Source organism: Spinacia oleracea, chromosome 4 (genome assembly GCF_020520425.1).
Source record: "Spinacia oleracea cultivar Varoflay chromosome 4, BTI_SOV_V1, whole genome shotgun sequence".
Classification (NCBI taxonomy): domain Eukaryota; kingdom Viridiplantae; phylum Streptophyta; class Magnoliopsida; order Caryophyllales; family Amaranthaceae; genus Spinacia; species Spinacia oleracea.
The window spans coordinates 1,281,506-1,295,851 of record NC_079490.1 but is presented as its reverse complement, the minus strand read 5'-3'; the positions used below and the strand labels follow the sequence as shown (position 1 = coordinate 1,295,851).

At 36.0% G+C, this 14,346-nt stretch overlaps 2 protein-coding genes and 1 long non-coding RNA gene across 4 annotated transcripts in view; 1 reads left to right on the top strand and 2 right to left on the bottom strand.

Moving 5' to 3' along the window:
* The first annotated feature begins 988 nt into the window (after positions 1-988).
* LOC110801903 (uncharacterized) lies at positions 989-9,523 on the top strand. Of its 2 annotated transcripts, none has more exons than XM_022007312.2 (12): positions 989-1,962; positions 2,957-3,159; positions 3,412-3,609; positions 4,856-4,927; positions 5,051-5,146; positions 5,450-5,529; positions 5,611-5,686; positions 5,784-5,994; positions 6,090-6,286; positions 6,989-7,091; positions 7,219-7,308; positions 8,651-9,523. In XM_022007312.2, the coding sequence occupies exons 1-12, from the start codon at positions 1,431-1,433 to the stop codon at positions 9,358-9,360; spliced, it is 2,568 nt and encodes an 855-aa protein (XP_021863004.1). In that variant the 5' UTR covers positions 989-1,430; the 3' UTR covers positions 9,361-9,523. The 2 variants fall into 2 exon arrangements, with proteins under 2 accessions (XP_021863004.1, XP_056682376.1); XM_056826398.1 differs by lacking the exon at positions 989-1,962 and adding an exon at positions 2,021-2,251.
* LOC130459191 (uncharacterized) overlaps positions 2,955-14,346 on the bottom strand; it is a 26,888-nt gene continuing 15,496 nt past the window's right edge. Inside the window, exons 6-7 of the long non-coding RNA XR_008918408.1 lie at positions 10,060-10,136; positions 2,955-3,191 (exon numbers count right to left, since the gene is read on the bottom strand). This is a non-coding gene — a long non-coding RNA (uncharacterized lncRNA). The remainder of the gene's footprint in view (positions 3,192-10,059; positions 10,137-14,346) is intronic.
* Positions 11,708-12,957, bottom strand: LOC110801913 (DNA damage-repair/toleration protein DRT100-like). The gene has a single exon (XM_022007318.2). It carries the CDS (start codon positions 12,888-12,890, stop codon positions 11,796-11,798), a length of 1,095 nt encoding a protein of 364 aa, XP_021863010.1. The 5' UTR covers positions 12,891-12,957; the 3' UTR covers positions 11,708-11,795.

Genomic DNA, 14,346 nt, shown 5'->3' with positions numbered 1-14,346 from the left:
AAAGAATTGTTGTATTTATCCTTTAAAACGAGTTGGCCTTTAAAGATTATCGAATAAAATGTATCCAAAAATAGAATAAAAACATTTGAAAAGCTCGTCATAATTTTGAAGTGTTGGATTTTCCTCCCGTATATAGCCTTTGTCTGCGTTAGTCAATTTGCTTACTCATAGATACCTATGAATGCTAAATAAACTTACTATTAGTAATGTACTAGTGTAGATGCGTATCAAATTATTAAGGTATAAATAGTTAAATACCGGATAATGTTTGTGGCATTCTTTTCACTACACTGTAAAAACAAAGACGCTCTGTTTGTTTTGACGAAAAATACTTTCTCAAAAAGTGATTTGTCATGTTTCTTTGTTTGTTTAGCGAATGGGTGGAAAACAACTTTCTCAAGGTGGAAAACTTATCATTTTGAAAAGAAGAAATGCCACATTTCCTCTTTACTATCTTACATTTTTTTTTACATTGTATTTTACCAAAGTATTTTACCATTGTATTTTACCAAAGTAACATGCCTTGAATCGGTTAAGCCTCCTTCAAGCAACACATCACAAGGTCTCGCTGTGCCCGAAACTTAAGGCCGATATGTTATTATGGGCTAGGGTTATCTGTCTGAGGTTATTTTCTAGACCTTTTTCGTATAACTCTAGAGAGTACTACAAAGTATATGAACTTTATAGGACATAACATAGATGTATTTGTGTATGTAGTTATGTACTCCTCAAGATCAACAAAGTTTTCCTCTCATCTTTCAATAGACGTAACTAACACATTGCTAAAAAGATCAACAAAGCTTTCCTCTCATCTTTCAATAGAGTAACTAACACATTGATAAAAAGACCAACAAAATTTCCCTCTCATCTTTCAATAGACGTAACTAACACATTATTAATTAACCACGTTAAACTTGTGTTCTTTATTTATGTTCTTAATTTAAGTATGTCTTTAAGTATTTCAGAAAATTAAGAAAAAGGCCACCCAATTTGATCCAAAAGCGACATTCATCCGTGATTCTTTCTGTCTCTTTCTCTCTTCTCTCTTCTCTCTACACCACTTGCATTTTCACTTATCTTTCTTTCTTTCATTGTAGTCCCACAGTAAATATATATCTTTGTAAAAACATGTATTTTTGTAGAAAATTAGAAATCCTACTCAAGTAACCATTCTTAGCTTTCACGGGACTACAAATTTTCCAATTGGGTGACTGTTTTTTGGATTTTAACTTCATTTTGTCGTCATTTTTTGTTCAAATTTATGTAAAGTTCAATTCTTTTGTATAAATACACACCTGGGTTTTTCTCCCTCTGAACAAATTCACAATCTTTCTTCAAATTTTTTTATTTTTATTGGGTACAATTCTTCAACCTCTCACTAAATTTGATAAAAGTGTTTTGTTGGGTTTTTAATTTTGATCCCAAAAAAGATGAGATTTTTGTTAAAATCCCATGTTCTATTATCAAGTTTCCTGCTTTTTTTATCTGGGTGTTTAGCACAAACAACTAAAGAGTGTACTAATTTTCCAAACATATTCCCATCAAAAACCTTTAGATATGAGTTTATGACATCAAAAAATGAGACTTGGAAAAAAGAAGTAATGTCTCATGATCATAATTACCATTTAACCCCAACTGATGAAGTTGCTTGGTCTACCCTATTCCCTAGGAAACTATTGAGGGAAGAAGATGAATTTAGTTGGAATGTCATGTATAAGAAAATTAAATACTCTAAAACTAATATTAAGGGTAATTTTCTTAATGAAATCCCACTTGATAATGTGAGGTTAGACCCTCAATCACTACATGGGAAAGCTCAACAAACAAATTTAGAGTATTTGATGATCTTGAATGTTGATAACTTGGCTTGGAGTTTTAGGAAAACTGCTGGTTTGGCTACTCCTGGAACTCCTTATGGTGGTTGGGAAGCACCCAATATCGAGCTTCGAGGCCATTTTGTAGGTCAGTCGATACTTATTAGAGTAAGCCATATCATTATATTTATATCGATCACTTGCCATTGTTTTGTTTAACTTTATAAACAAATTTGATTATTTTGATCATTTCATGTTATATATGTTGATCTTGTTCTTTTGGTTTCTGCTATACTTGTATGATACACATGTCAAAAACTTGGATATATGTTTGAGTAATGTGCAAACATATTATATACTTTCTTTGTTCGGGATTAACAGTCACATATCTATTATGGTATTCGGAAAAATCATACATGTTCAAGGCCATTTTGTAGGTCAGTCAATCCTTATTGGAGTAAGCCGTATCATTATATTCACACATCACGTGCTTTTGTTTTGTTTAAGCTTTATAAACCAATTTGTTTATTTTGATCATTTCATGTTATATATGTTGATCTTGTTCTTTTGGTTTCTGTTATACTTGTATGATACACATGTTAAAAACTTGGATAGATGTTTGAGTAATGTGAAAACATATCACATGCTTTCTTTGTCCGGGATTAACAGTCACATATCTATTATGGTATTCAGAAAAATTATACTTGTATCACCTTTCCGAAATTAGTAATGGTTTATGATTGAGTTATCCTTACGTAAATTAAGTTATTTGGAGGGGACTTGATTAATCCAAACTATATACTATAAAGGGTGTGTTTTTAAGTTCATGTCATATTCATTAGTTATGAGAGTTTGGAATAGTGTGAAGAAGAAATGGATTGGTTATATGTGTGATGTATGGCTATATGTATAGTAAATAGTCATGCTTATGAGAGATATCCTACAATGCAATTATCTATTCAGAAATCATAGTTTGATGAAGGAAACCTTTATTTGATTCGATTTGTTATGCATTTGTTAGATTCAAATTTTTTTGTAGATGTCGTATGACATTTTATTAATGAATTAGTTTTCTGATTAAAAAAATGCTTGTTAAAAGAAAGGAGTTTAAATAAGTGATCATTTTGCAATTCATGGTGAAGGGCATTACTTAAGTGCAACGGCACAAATGTGGGCAAGTACACATAATGAGACTCTTAAAGCAAAGATGACTTCATTAGTTTCTGCCCTTAAAGAGTGTCAAGATGCAATGAAAACAGGGTACCTTTCTGCATTTCCACCTGAACTCTTCGACAGATTCGAAGCTGTCCAACATGTTTGGGCACCGTACTACACTATCCACAAGGTACGGACTTCACGTTTTTTGTTTTCAGTTTTCTGTTTTTTACAAAACTAAAAACCAAAATATGAAAATCACAAAATGTAGTTTCCACTTTTTTGTTGTCAGGTTTCAAAATCAATATGAATACTATAAATGTAACTAAGTTTTAGTTCATGATTCAATCTAAATCATATTGACTTTGAAAACAAAAAAAACAAAAAACTGAAAACTAACAGTGATACCCAACGAGCCCTTAATTGTTTGTTTTGTTGGCAGATTATGGCAGGACTCTTGGATCAGTATAATTATGCTAAGAATACTCAAGCTCTGCAGATGGTTACGTCGATGGCTAATTATTTTTTCATACGTGTTCGGAATGTGATAAAGAAGTATACTATTGAACGACATTGGATGTCACAAAACGAAGAGACCGGTGGCATGAACGATGTCCTCTACCGGCTGTACATGGTCACGGTTAGTTAACTATAACTATGCTCTTCCCTTTTTTTTTTCTTCACAAGTTTTTAGTAGTGGTTAGACCCTATAAGTTGCATGAATGTTTTGTACTCTTGTTTAAAAAATATCCCTAATAACATATGCTTTCTGATGTTTACTGGTTAGAGCATCCACAGGCCAAAGAAATTTGCTTTTAACTATGAATTGTTGATTAGTGTACAAAGAGTGACGAGAATACATGAGTTGGAGTTGGTTTTCGGTGGTGGTTGAGTGATTTTGGAGGTGACTTGGTGGTTTAGGAGGCTGTTGGGTGGTTTAGGAGGCAGTTGGATGGTTTCTTGGTGGTTTCAGAGATGGAAGGGTGATGGATTGGTGGTTTTGGATGTGTTTGGGTGGTGGCTCGGTGGTGACTTGGTGGTTTCAGAGGTTGTAGGGTGGTGGCTGGTGGTTGGTAGGACGTCGGCGGTGGTGGGAGTGGTGTTAGCCGGATCGGTCTATGGTGTGATGTAATGAGATAGTAATGGGCAGTCAAAGTAGTAGTTGAGCTTAGGCGAAGAAGACTTTGGGGGTAAGGATGATTCCTCGCAAGTCTAGGGAATCAACGTAAAAGGAAGCGGGGGAATCAAGGGGAGTAAATAGAATGATTGAATTGATCAAACAAACAACACAAAAGGGAATTAAGTTAGTTGATTACCCTTTCCCTTTGATAAAAACCCCAAACCAAACAACCCCCTAATAATTGAAAGTTGTAAGGTTCTGTGATCCACATTGATTCACTCAAGATAGAAGGAAGTTGTGGGAATGAGGTGGGTAACGGGAATGATTGAATTGGTCTAACAAACAACACAAAAGGGAATTAAGTTAGTTGATTACCCTTTCCCTTTGATAAATACCCAAAATACCCCCCTAAAAAAATTGACAGTTGTAAGTTCTATGATCCATTGAAATGCACTTGTTTTTACTGTAATAAGATGATTTATTTGTTTGTATCTCGGTTTTCTAAGGAACTTCTTATGGTTGTCTACAGGGTGACCAGGGAATGATTGAATTGGTCTAACAAACAACATAAAAGGGAATTAACTTAGTTGTATGATTTGTATCCCTTTCCCTTTGATAAAAAAAAAACCAAACCAAACGGCTTTTAAGAAAATTGAAAGTTGTGAGGTTCTATGATCCATTGAAATTCACTCACTTTTACTGTAATAAGATGATTTCTTTGTTTGGATCTCGTTTTTCCAAGGTAACTTCTTATGGTTTTCTACAGGGTGATCAGAAGCATTTGTTGCTGGCACATCTTTTTGATAAACCATGCTTTCTAGGACTACTAGCAATGAAGGTACTGAATAATCTGTTTGAAGTTTTCCTCTGTGTGTGCCTTTTTTTTTTTTCAGGCAGTCCGCGTGTATGGATCAATTATAAATTGCTCAACACTAATTCGTCCCCGAATTCTATTGTGTAGGCTGATGATATCTCCGGTTTTCATTCAAATACTCACATTCCGATTGTTATTGGGGCTCAAATGCGATATGAAGTAACTGGTGATGAACTATACAAGGTCAGTGGCTGCAGAAAAAATGGTTAGCTTAGGGCCCGTTCGTTTTTTGTTTCCAGTTTTTTGTTTTTTACAAAACTAAAAACCAAAATATGAAAATTATAAAAAGTAGTTTCCAGTTTTTTGTTGCCAGTTTTCAAAATTAACATGATTACTATAAGTATGATTACATTTTAGTTCATGATTCAGTATAAAGCACATGGCTTCTAAAACCAAAAAACTGGAAACTGACTGAGATACCAAACGAGCGCTTAGCTGCAGAAAATTGTTATTGGTTTTTTCTCTAATCTATAATTGGTTGAGCAGGAAATAGGTACATTTTTCTTGGATTTAGTAAACTCTACCCACAGTTATGCAACGGGAGGCACTTCAGAGGACGAGTTCTGGTATTATATCACAAGCTAGCTTTCACTCATCCTTTTTTTCTAACAATTCCTTACTAGAAAAATCTTTATGGCTACAACTAGGCATGACCCAATGAGGTTAGGCGACAGGCTACAGACTGAAAATGAAGAGTCTTGTACAACTTACAACATGCTAAAGGTATGCTTTGTGTGACTATGAGTCTTGTACAACTTGGTGGGCTCAATGATTCAATGCTAATCTTACACAAGCTATCTTTTGAAAATTTGGCTTATAGGTTTCGCGGAACTTGTTTAGATGGACGAAAGAAATGATTTACTCAGATTACTATGAACGGGCACTCACAAATGGTGTACTAAGCATACAAAGAGGAACCGACCCTGGTGTCATGATCTATATGCTTCCTTTAGGGCACGGAGTTACCAAAAGAGGCGGAAATCATGGTTGGGGTACTCAGTTCGATTCTTTCTGGTGCTGCTACGGAACAGGTCTGAACTTTTGAAGGTGCTTTTACTCTTTTAGTGTGGAGTTTGGTAAAGAAGGGAAACTAATTTGATTTTCTTTGTGCTCATATTTTATGAAGGAATTGAGTCATTCTCTAAGTTAGGAGATTCCATATACTTTGAAGAAACGGGGAAAGTACCGGGACTCTATGTTATTCAGTACATACCTAGCTCACTCGATTGGACTTCTGCACATATCTCACTAACCCAAGTTGTAGATAATGTCGTTTCCTGGGATCAAAGCCTGAAAATCAAAATCAAAATTTCGGCAAAGGAGGTATTTATCATCATAAACTTGAACTAATGCTTGTTTGGTTCACTTGGGTAGTAACTTCAATTCCCTTGTTACTTTCCTAGGAAATAGGCTGATTATGTTTGGTTGAACTTGAGGATTTAGGTGTCGTTTGGTTCATATAGGAAATAGAATTTCCCATGAAATGCAAATGTTTAGAAAACGAGTTCCTTAAATAAATTCATGGAACTTCCTAAAGTTGTTTGGTTAATATGTGGGAAGTAACTTCCCATGGGAATTTCTATTTATCTAGGGGTGACTAGGTAAGCAAATTCCCCCATTTTGTGGGAAGTTGAAATTCCTACCCATTCAATTAAAAATTCGTCAACCAAACAACTTTAGGAAGTTCCATGAATTTAATTCCTATAGAATTAAATTCATATATTTGCAATTCCTAGAAAATTTAACTTCCCATGTTTTTGTATGCCAACCAAACAACACCTTATAATTGATGGGAATTGACATGGGAAGTATGACTTACCAAGGGAAGGGCAGGTAAGCCACTTCCCATGTTCATAGGAGTTTTAACTTTCCAAGGAAGTTATAATTCCCCCATTACTCCCATTTCACGTCAACCAAACAAGTAGCTATATAAACATTTCCTAGGAACTCACACTTCTCCCTCTATTTACATGCAACCAAACATCGCCTTAGTACTCTTTACTAAACTCGGGTTCTAATATTCAGGGTTCAGGGACAGCTGCACTGAATTTTCGGGTACCTTCTTGGACATCTTCGAGTGATGCAAAAGCGTCACTCAATGGAAACGATTTTCCTTTGACGAATCCAGGTTTTAAATTTATCACTACTCCTTTTTTGTTATATGATGCAAAATCCACAATATCAAGAACTACAAAATAAAGAAAGGAAAACAAAGTTTTGATTAGTTTGTTCAAATGTACTCTTTTGGTTGCCAGGTAGTTTTCTAACAATATCAAAGAATTGGGGTAATGGAGATGAAGTTTCACTGCAGTTTCCGCTGGTCCTAAGAACAGAGTTTATTCAAGGTGATTCCAAAATCAGATATTTTAAGCTTATGACATGCTGGCTGTTTCTTCATTTACAGTAGACCTGATCAAATTGCTGGCCGGGCCGGATACGGGCCAGGCCACTGCTTGAAAATTCTGCTCACTAGGTCGGGTCGGGCCAAACTTCTGGCAGTAAATTCCTGTGGGGCCAAATTTATACTTAAAGTTGTGATTTTGAGTTTCCCTAAACCCACCCAAAAATTAAAAATTCGGACCTGGCCGGGCCCCAATGTCGGGCCCTAAAAATTATGCCTGAACCCCGCTACTTTTCGGGCCGCGCCAAATTTATAATTAAACTTGCAATTTTGAGTTGCCCCAAACCCACCCAAAAATTAAAAATTTGGACCGGGTCAGGCCCAAAATACGGGCCTAAAAATTCTGCCTGAACCCTGTTATTTTTCGGACCGGGTAAAATTTATAATTAAAATTACATTTTTGAGTTTCCCCAAACCCACCCAAAATACCCGAAAGACAGGTCTAAAAATTCTGCCCAAACCCCGCTATTTTTCGGGCCGGCCAGCGGGTGCGGGCTCATGATGATGAGGTCTAATTTACAGCATTCTTTCTTCAGGTCCTTCAAAATGATTTCTTTCGTAATTTTGAGTAATTATAGTCACCACTAGACCTGTCAAACGGGTCGGTCGGGTCGGGTTGTAAAAAATTATTTTCGGGGTCGGGTTGTAAAAAATTATTTTCGGGTTCGGGTTGAATCGGGTCGGTTATTTTCGGGTTCGGGTTTACAAATGCTTGTTCAAGACCCAGAACTTTCGGGTTCGGGTCGACCCAACGGGTTGAGAGATTTTAAAACGCGCATTATATTTTCATTAATTTAGGTGATAAATATACAAAGTATTAGCAGAAATTAACAAATTTTCCTACACAAGTTTATATTTAGTCAAATTCAACTATAAAATGACGTATAAGTATAAATAAAATCATATTACACACAACAATAGTAAAAACAACGTGCTTATTATGCTTAAATTTTCTCATAATCTCATTTTTTAGTATAAATACAATGATTTTCAATCGGTCGGGTCCAAAACGGGTTCGGTCGGGTTTTGACCCATTACTTTTCGGGTTGCTCGGGTTCGGATAAAATCGGGTTACGGGTCACAAAATCTTGTTCAGGACCCAGTATTTTCGGGTCGGGTTCGGGTCGGTTTTCGGGTCGGGTCGATTTTTGACAGGTCTAGTCACCACTCACCAGTGTGAAGCGAATATGGATCAAGTGTTCAAGACTAGTTTTTACTTCTCACATAGCATATTATTAGCATACGAGTTTTTATTCGACTAATAATTTTTCAATGACATTTTTCAGATGATCGACCTGATTATGCCTCGCTTCAAGCAATCTTATACGGACCTTACTTACTAGCGGGTCTATCAAAGGGTGACTACGACATTCAAACAGGATCAGTGAACTCAATTTCAGACTGGATAACCCCAATTCCAGCTGACTACAATTCCCATCTAGTTTCCTTTACTCAACAAAATGGAAACGCAAACTTCTTCCTCTCGAACCAAAACCAAGTTTTAACTATGCAAGGAACGGTTGAAGCTGAGAATGACTCTTATGTTCATGCTACGTTTAGGCTCATTTCCACTTCGAAAGAAAAAGGTAGTCTTATTGGTAAACCGGTGATGATTGAACCTTTTGATTTTCCGGGAATGGTAGTTGCTCACCAAGGCGGAGGCAAATCACTCACTATTATAGATGCAAATGCCGATAAGCAATCTACCGAGTTTTTTGTTGTTAAAGGTGTGAATGGCAAAGATGGAATGGTATCTTTGAAAACCAAAGATGGTTGTTTTGTGTATAGTGACAGAAATGTGATGCTAAAATGCGAGTCTGGGACTTCACCGGATTCTTCATTCAAGGACGCGGTGAGCTTCGTGTGGAACGAGGGTGTAAAGAAGTACAATGCTATTAGCTTTGTGGCTAAAGGGTTGAGGAGGAGTTATGTTCTTGAACCATTGTTGAATATGAAGAATGAATCTTATAATGTTTATTTCAACATTACAAAGTAGAAGTTTTTTACTTTCTCTATGTTCATTAATATTAGACTCTGATACTATGGGAAAGTATCTGATTGTGCCTGAGAAACAGTCTACTGTATGTAAATTTGCAAACACAATTCAGATTCAGAAAGTAGCAGCAGATGATTTATATACAGGTTTGAGATTTTTCTAACCCAATCCGACCTGTTTACTTAAACGGATTGAGATTCTCAACCCAACCCAAACCGGCTATAAACAAGTTGACCTGAAGTTGACCTGTTTAAGTTTTTTTCCCCCTCTTTTACGTGTAAATTGATTTGACTATATAATTACGGGGTGATTTTTTTGAGATAAATCTAATAGCAAAAGCTACTATTCCAATATGTAATTGACATGATTCAAAACGTCAAATAATTATTCAAGATTGAAGGAAGAAATGAGAAGTAAAATCTTTCAAATAGCATTCTACACATCTGTATTACACTATTACATACTTACCTGATCTTAAACGGGTTACGCGGGTTGCTTTCGGGTTGAAAATTTCAACCTAACCCAACCCATTTCAATATTCTGGTTTAAATTCTTGACCAAACCCTTTACTATTGGGTTAGGTTCAGGTTGGGTTGGTGGGTTGGATCAGCTCTTGCCAGTTCTAATTGTGCCTAAAAAAGTATCCTTATGTAAATATGCAAACACAATTCAGATACGGAAAGTATTAGCTTAACATACCTTTAGTGACTTGATTTTCGATCCCTCAATACGTACAAGCTATCATCAATGGTGGAAATTAATGCCAAACCAATACCCTGTATGTAAATTTGCAAACACAGTTTAGATACAGAAAATAGCAGCAGATGACTGAATGAGAGACTGTATCAGCTTATAACATAATTTCAGTGACTTGATTTTCTCTAGCAGCAACCGACACTTTAACTATCACAGGGGTGATCACAGTTCGGGCCGGGCCGGGCTGGGGTTTAACACACAAAAACGTGCCCAACCCCCACACTTTTTCGGGCCGGGCCAGTAGGGCGGGCTATATTTGGTCAGGTCTAAAACATCAGATCAGAAGCTGCAGAAGTATATACAAAATCAGAATGTCATGTTTTAGAAGACAATACATCAGGTCAGAAGCCTGAACAGATCTGTTTTTCGACATTTTATTGTGCTGTTAAATGTAAATGTAGCATTAAGGGAACACACTGGAAACACTTCCTCTTGTATAATTGTGTCCCTTATATTGATTGAACCACAGGTATCAGAAGCAAATACTATGTGAAAATCACCAAACGCACAATAGTTGCACCACTTTGACTTTCACGTTTGCCAACGCACAACTTTGACTGTTAATATCTTTAATTATCTATTAGTAAAAATAACTTTTTTTTGATAATTTGAAAAGTATATAAATTGAGACTAATCCAACCATTTTTTTATACGATAACATTTATTTTCGGATTATTTTTTTATGTATGTGTAAAAGGAGAGTCAGTTAATATATAAATAGTGCAAAAAATGAAAGTGGTGCAACTGTTTCTAACGGAGGAGTGTTAGTTAGTCCATTCTTCATTCTTTATGACCTATAGACAATAACGATAAGCATATTCCATCCCGCAACAATTACACTATTAGTGCAAATTATACTATCAACGTGGTTATTAATTTCAAACTAAAGGAGTGCCTATATGGATATATTGAATTCATGAAGTACATTAATGGACAATTTAAGGTGGAGATATTATGGTCACATATGCATGTGCATTTCACTTGGTATGTTTCTAAGCTGTGTCACAATGATGACATGTCATGCTTATGTGTCATGATTTAAATTGGAAACTAAAACATTTAACTTAAATAATCTATTATACATGTTAGGAAAAAAGGTAGGAAAATCTTAATATTATAATTTGTTTCTTTTTTTACATCGAATACCTTATTTACATTTTTCATAGTAAAAATATCGAATTGATAGTAAAAATATTATGATGAAGTATAGCCTACGTGGCGTCTATATGTACCAATTAAACTTCGACACGTAAGATTGCGACAACTAAATGTTGTCGCAACTTGCGACCTTTATCATCACCCATTATAGTCACATATGCATGTGCATTTCACTTGGTATGTTTCATGTCAATATCAATATTGCCATGGCGCAAAATCAATTCATTTCCTTTGCAATTAATAGTTGCATGTGCAATATTAACTAAATATTGCCACCAATACTACATCTATAGGAAAAACCAAATTACCAATAAGATTTGAGATGTTTTTAATGAAAACTTAACATCTCCAAAGTCCCAAAACTTTGACGGGACTTGATTTACATTAATATACTGGAACGTGTCCCTAAAATTCTTAAAAAAACATTGAAAACTTAACATAAATAATTCAATGGAATATATATATATAGACCAAGATAATTTAAAAGAACCAAGTAGCTTAGACATTCATTTTTGTTACTCTTAACATCTTTTACTAAGTGGCTTGCCACATAGACAAGTATTGTAAACAAACGACGACGCTTCGAGGTGATCATACGGGGCTCCGCCGGGTATAGGCCCACATAGGTTGTTATGGCTCAAGTCCAAATGCCCAATGTAAGCGGCTAAGGAAATGGACTTGGGTATAGGCCCACTAAACCGGTTGTGAGAAAGATCCAAAACCGTAAAATACGACTTCGAACCGAAAACATCGGGTATCCGACCCTCCAACGCATTCCGGCTCAAGTTACAAATACTCACACCCGAATTCAACAAACTCCTTGGTATTTGACCCGAAATCATATTACCATCAAGGTTCAATGATGCTAATACCGGCATCTTGTCGAACATATCGGGTATTTGACCCGACAACAGATTAAGCGAAAGATCCAAATCCGAAAGGCGATAGATATTGGATAATGAGACGGGTACAGGCCCACCAAGACGGTTTCCACTCAACAAAGCCCGACTCATCATTTTAAGCTTACCCATTTCACTTGGTAATTCACCCGATAACCTATTGTTTCTCAAGTCCAAATGCATCAACCGGGTCAACTTGACAATCGATGGAGGAATTGACCCGGTTAGCATATTATCAGCTAAATTAAGAACCGTGAGCTCCTTTAACCGGTTAATATCACCCGGAATCCGACCCGTAAACCGGTTACCGATTAAATCAAGGGTCCGAAGAAAAGGGAGTGAAGTTATACACTTTGGAATCTCACCTGAGATACCTTTCCAGTCAGCTATGGTCAAGCTACTGAGACGGTCTAACTTGCAAATTGCTGGGGAAATTGACCCGGTCATGTACCCGACCCGATGAGCCCGTTGAAAGATCGGGTCTTCAGACTCGCCCCGTAAGTTAATGTCGGCAACCCGGTGAATATACGGATCACAGCTCACACCGTACCAACCGTGACAGCAATCCGGTCCGGTCCAGGAATTGAAAATGCCTAAATGCGGTTCGTGAAGGGCAGCTTTGATTGACAGAAGTGCTGCCCGGTCTGACGGCGGGCAGGCGTTAACAACCGTAATAACTGTCAGTACAACTGCCCAGAAACAAAACCCAACTTCCATTTTTTGTGTGTCCTTCTCACTCTGGTGTTTTTTCTTGCTATAGGAAGTGAAGTGAGCTGAGCTTAGGAAAGAAGGGTTTCTAAATATATATGGGGAAGAAGGAAGGTGTAGTATGACTATTTTGCCCTTGAGAGTAGGGAAAAAAAAGATTAATGAAATAATTGAATTAGAAAAAAGAAGGGTGTAGTGAAATGACTGTTTTGCCCTTGAGAGTAGGGAAAAAATATACTTCCTCCGTTCCGAAAATATCGAATCATTTGTTTTTTACGCAATTCACACAAGTAACACAACGACTTTGGCAATATTTTGTGATTCGTACGTGGTGTCATGTTAGATTCGTATCAATATATATTTTCCAAATATTAATTTTTTAAAATTTTTACTTCTAAACGATTTGAGATATTAATAGTCAAAGTAATGATTGGAGAAGTAAAAATCAACCATGATGCGATATTTTTGGAACGGAGGAAGTACAAGAATTAATAATAAAAAAAAAAGATAAATGAATAATTGAATTAGAAAGGAGGAGGGTGTAATGAAATGACTGCTTTACCCTTGAAAGTAGGAAAAAAAACAGATAAGGATTGGAATAAAAAAAAAAGATAAATGAAATAATTGAATTAGAAAGAAGAAGGAAATGAGGTAGAAAGTGGTGAGGCCAATGCCCATGTGAAATTGTGAAGGGGTGTTTAATGTTAAGGGTCCAGAGTTTCAGTGGTTTGGGTCCTGGATGTCTTGCAGAATATTAGCCTTTATTTATTAGGGCTGCCCTTAATTTCTGTGGCTTTTTAATCCCAACTCTAGCAAACAGTAATTGCTTACCCTTAATTTCTGTGAATTTTTAAGACATGATATCATATTTTAGTAGTGAGTCAGTGGATACAAATCTTTGTTCCTATCTGAAAAAACAAATCTGTCAAAGTCAAAACCAAGAGTTTGAATTTGTTACCTTGGTTGAAATCCAATTTGTGGTCAAACTAGTCAAACTTTAAGTTTGACTCGGTTCGATTCTACCATCACAACTTTAAAGTAGTTGATACTGAAATCAAATAACGCCGTGGCAGTTCAGGATAAGGTGTACATTCTAAAGGATCTTGTCTGTTAAGATATAATGCATTGACTTGAGTGAGATTTTGATCCAGTAAAACACTTTCTCTTAGACTCTTACCTGTTGAATAACTATATACCCTTCAAGTAAGAAGTATTTACTACGCACACTTTTAGTAGCTACTTTCACTAAACACGTATGTTAAAGATTACTCTTTAAATTTGGAATCAAACCATATCGTGGCAGTTTAGGAAAAGGTGCAAATCCTAAAGGGTCTTGTCTGTTAAGATATAATGCATTGACTTGAGTGAGATTTTGATCAGATAGAACACTTTCTCTTACCTGTTGAAGAACTATATACCCTTTAAGTAAGAAGTATTTACTACGCTCACTTTAGTAGCTACTACG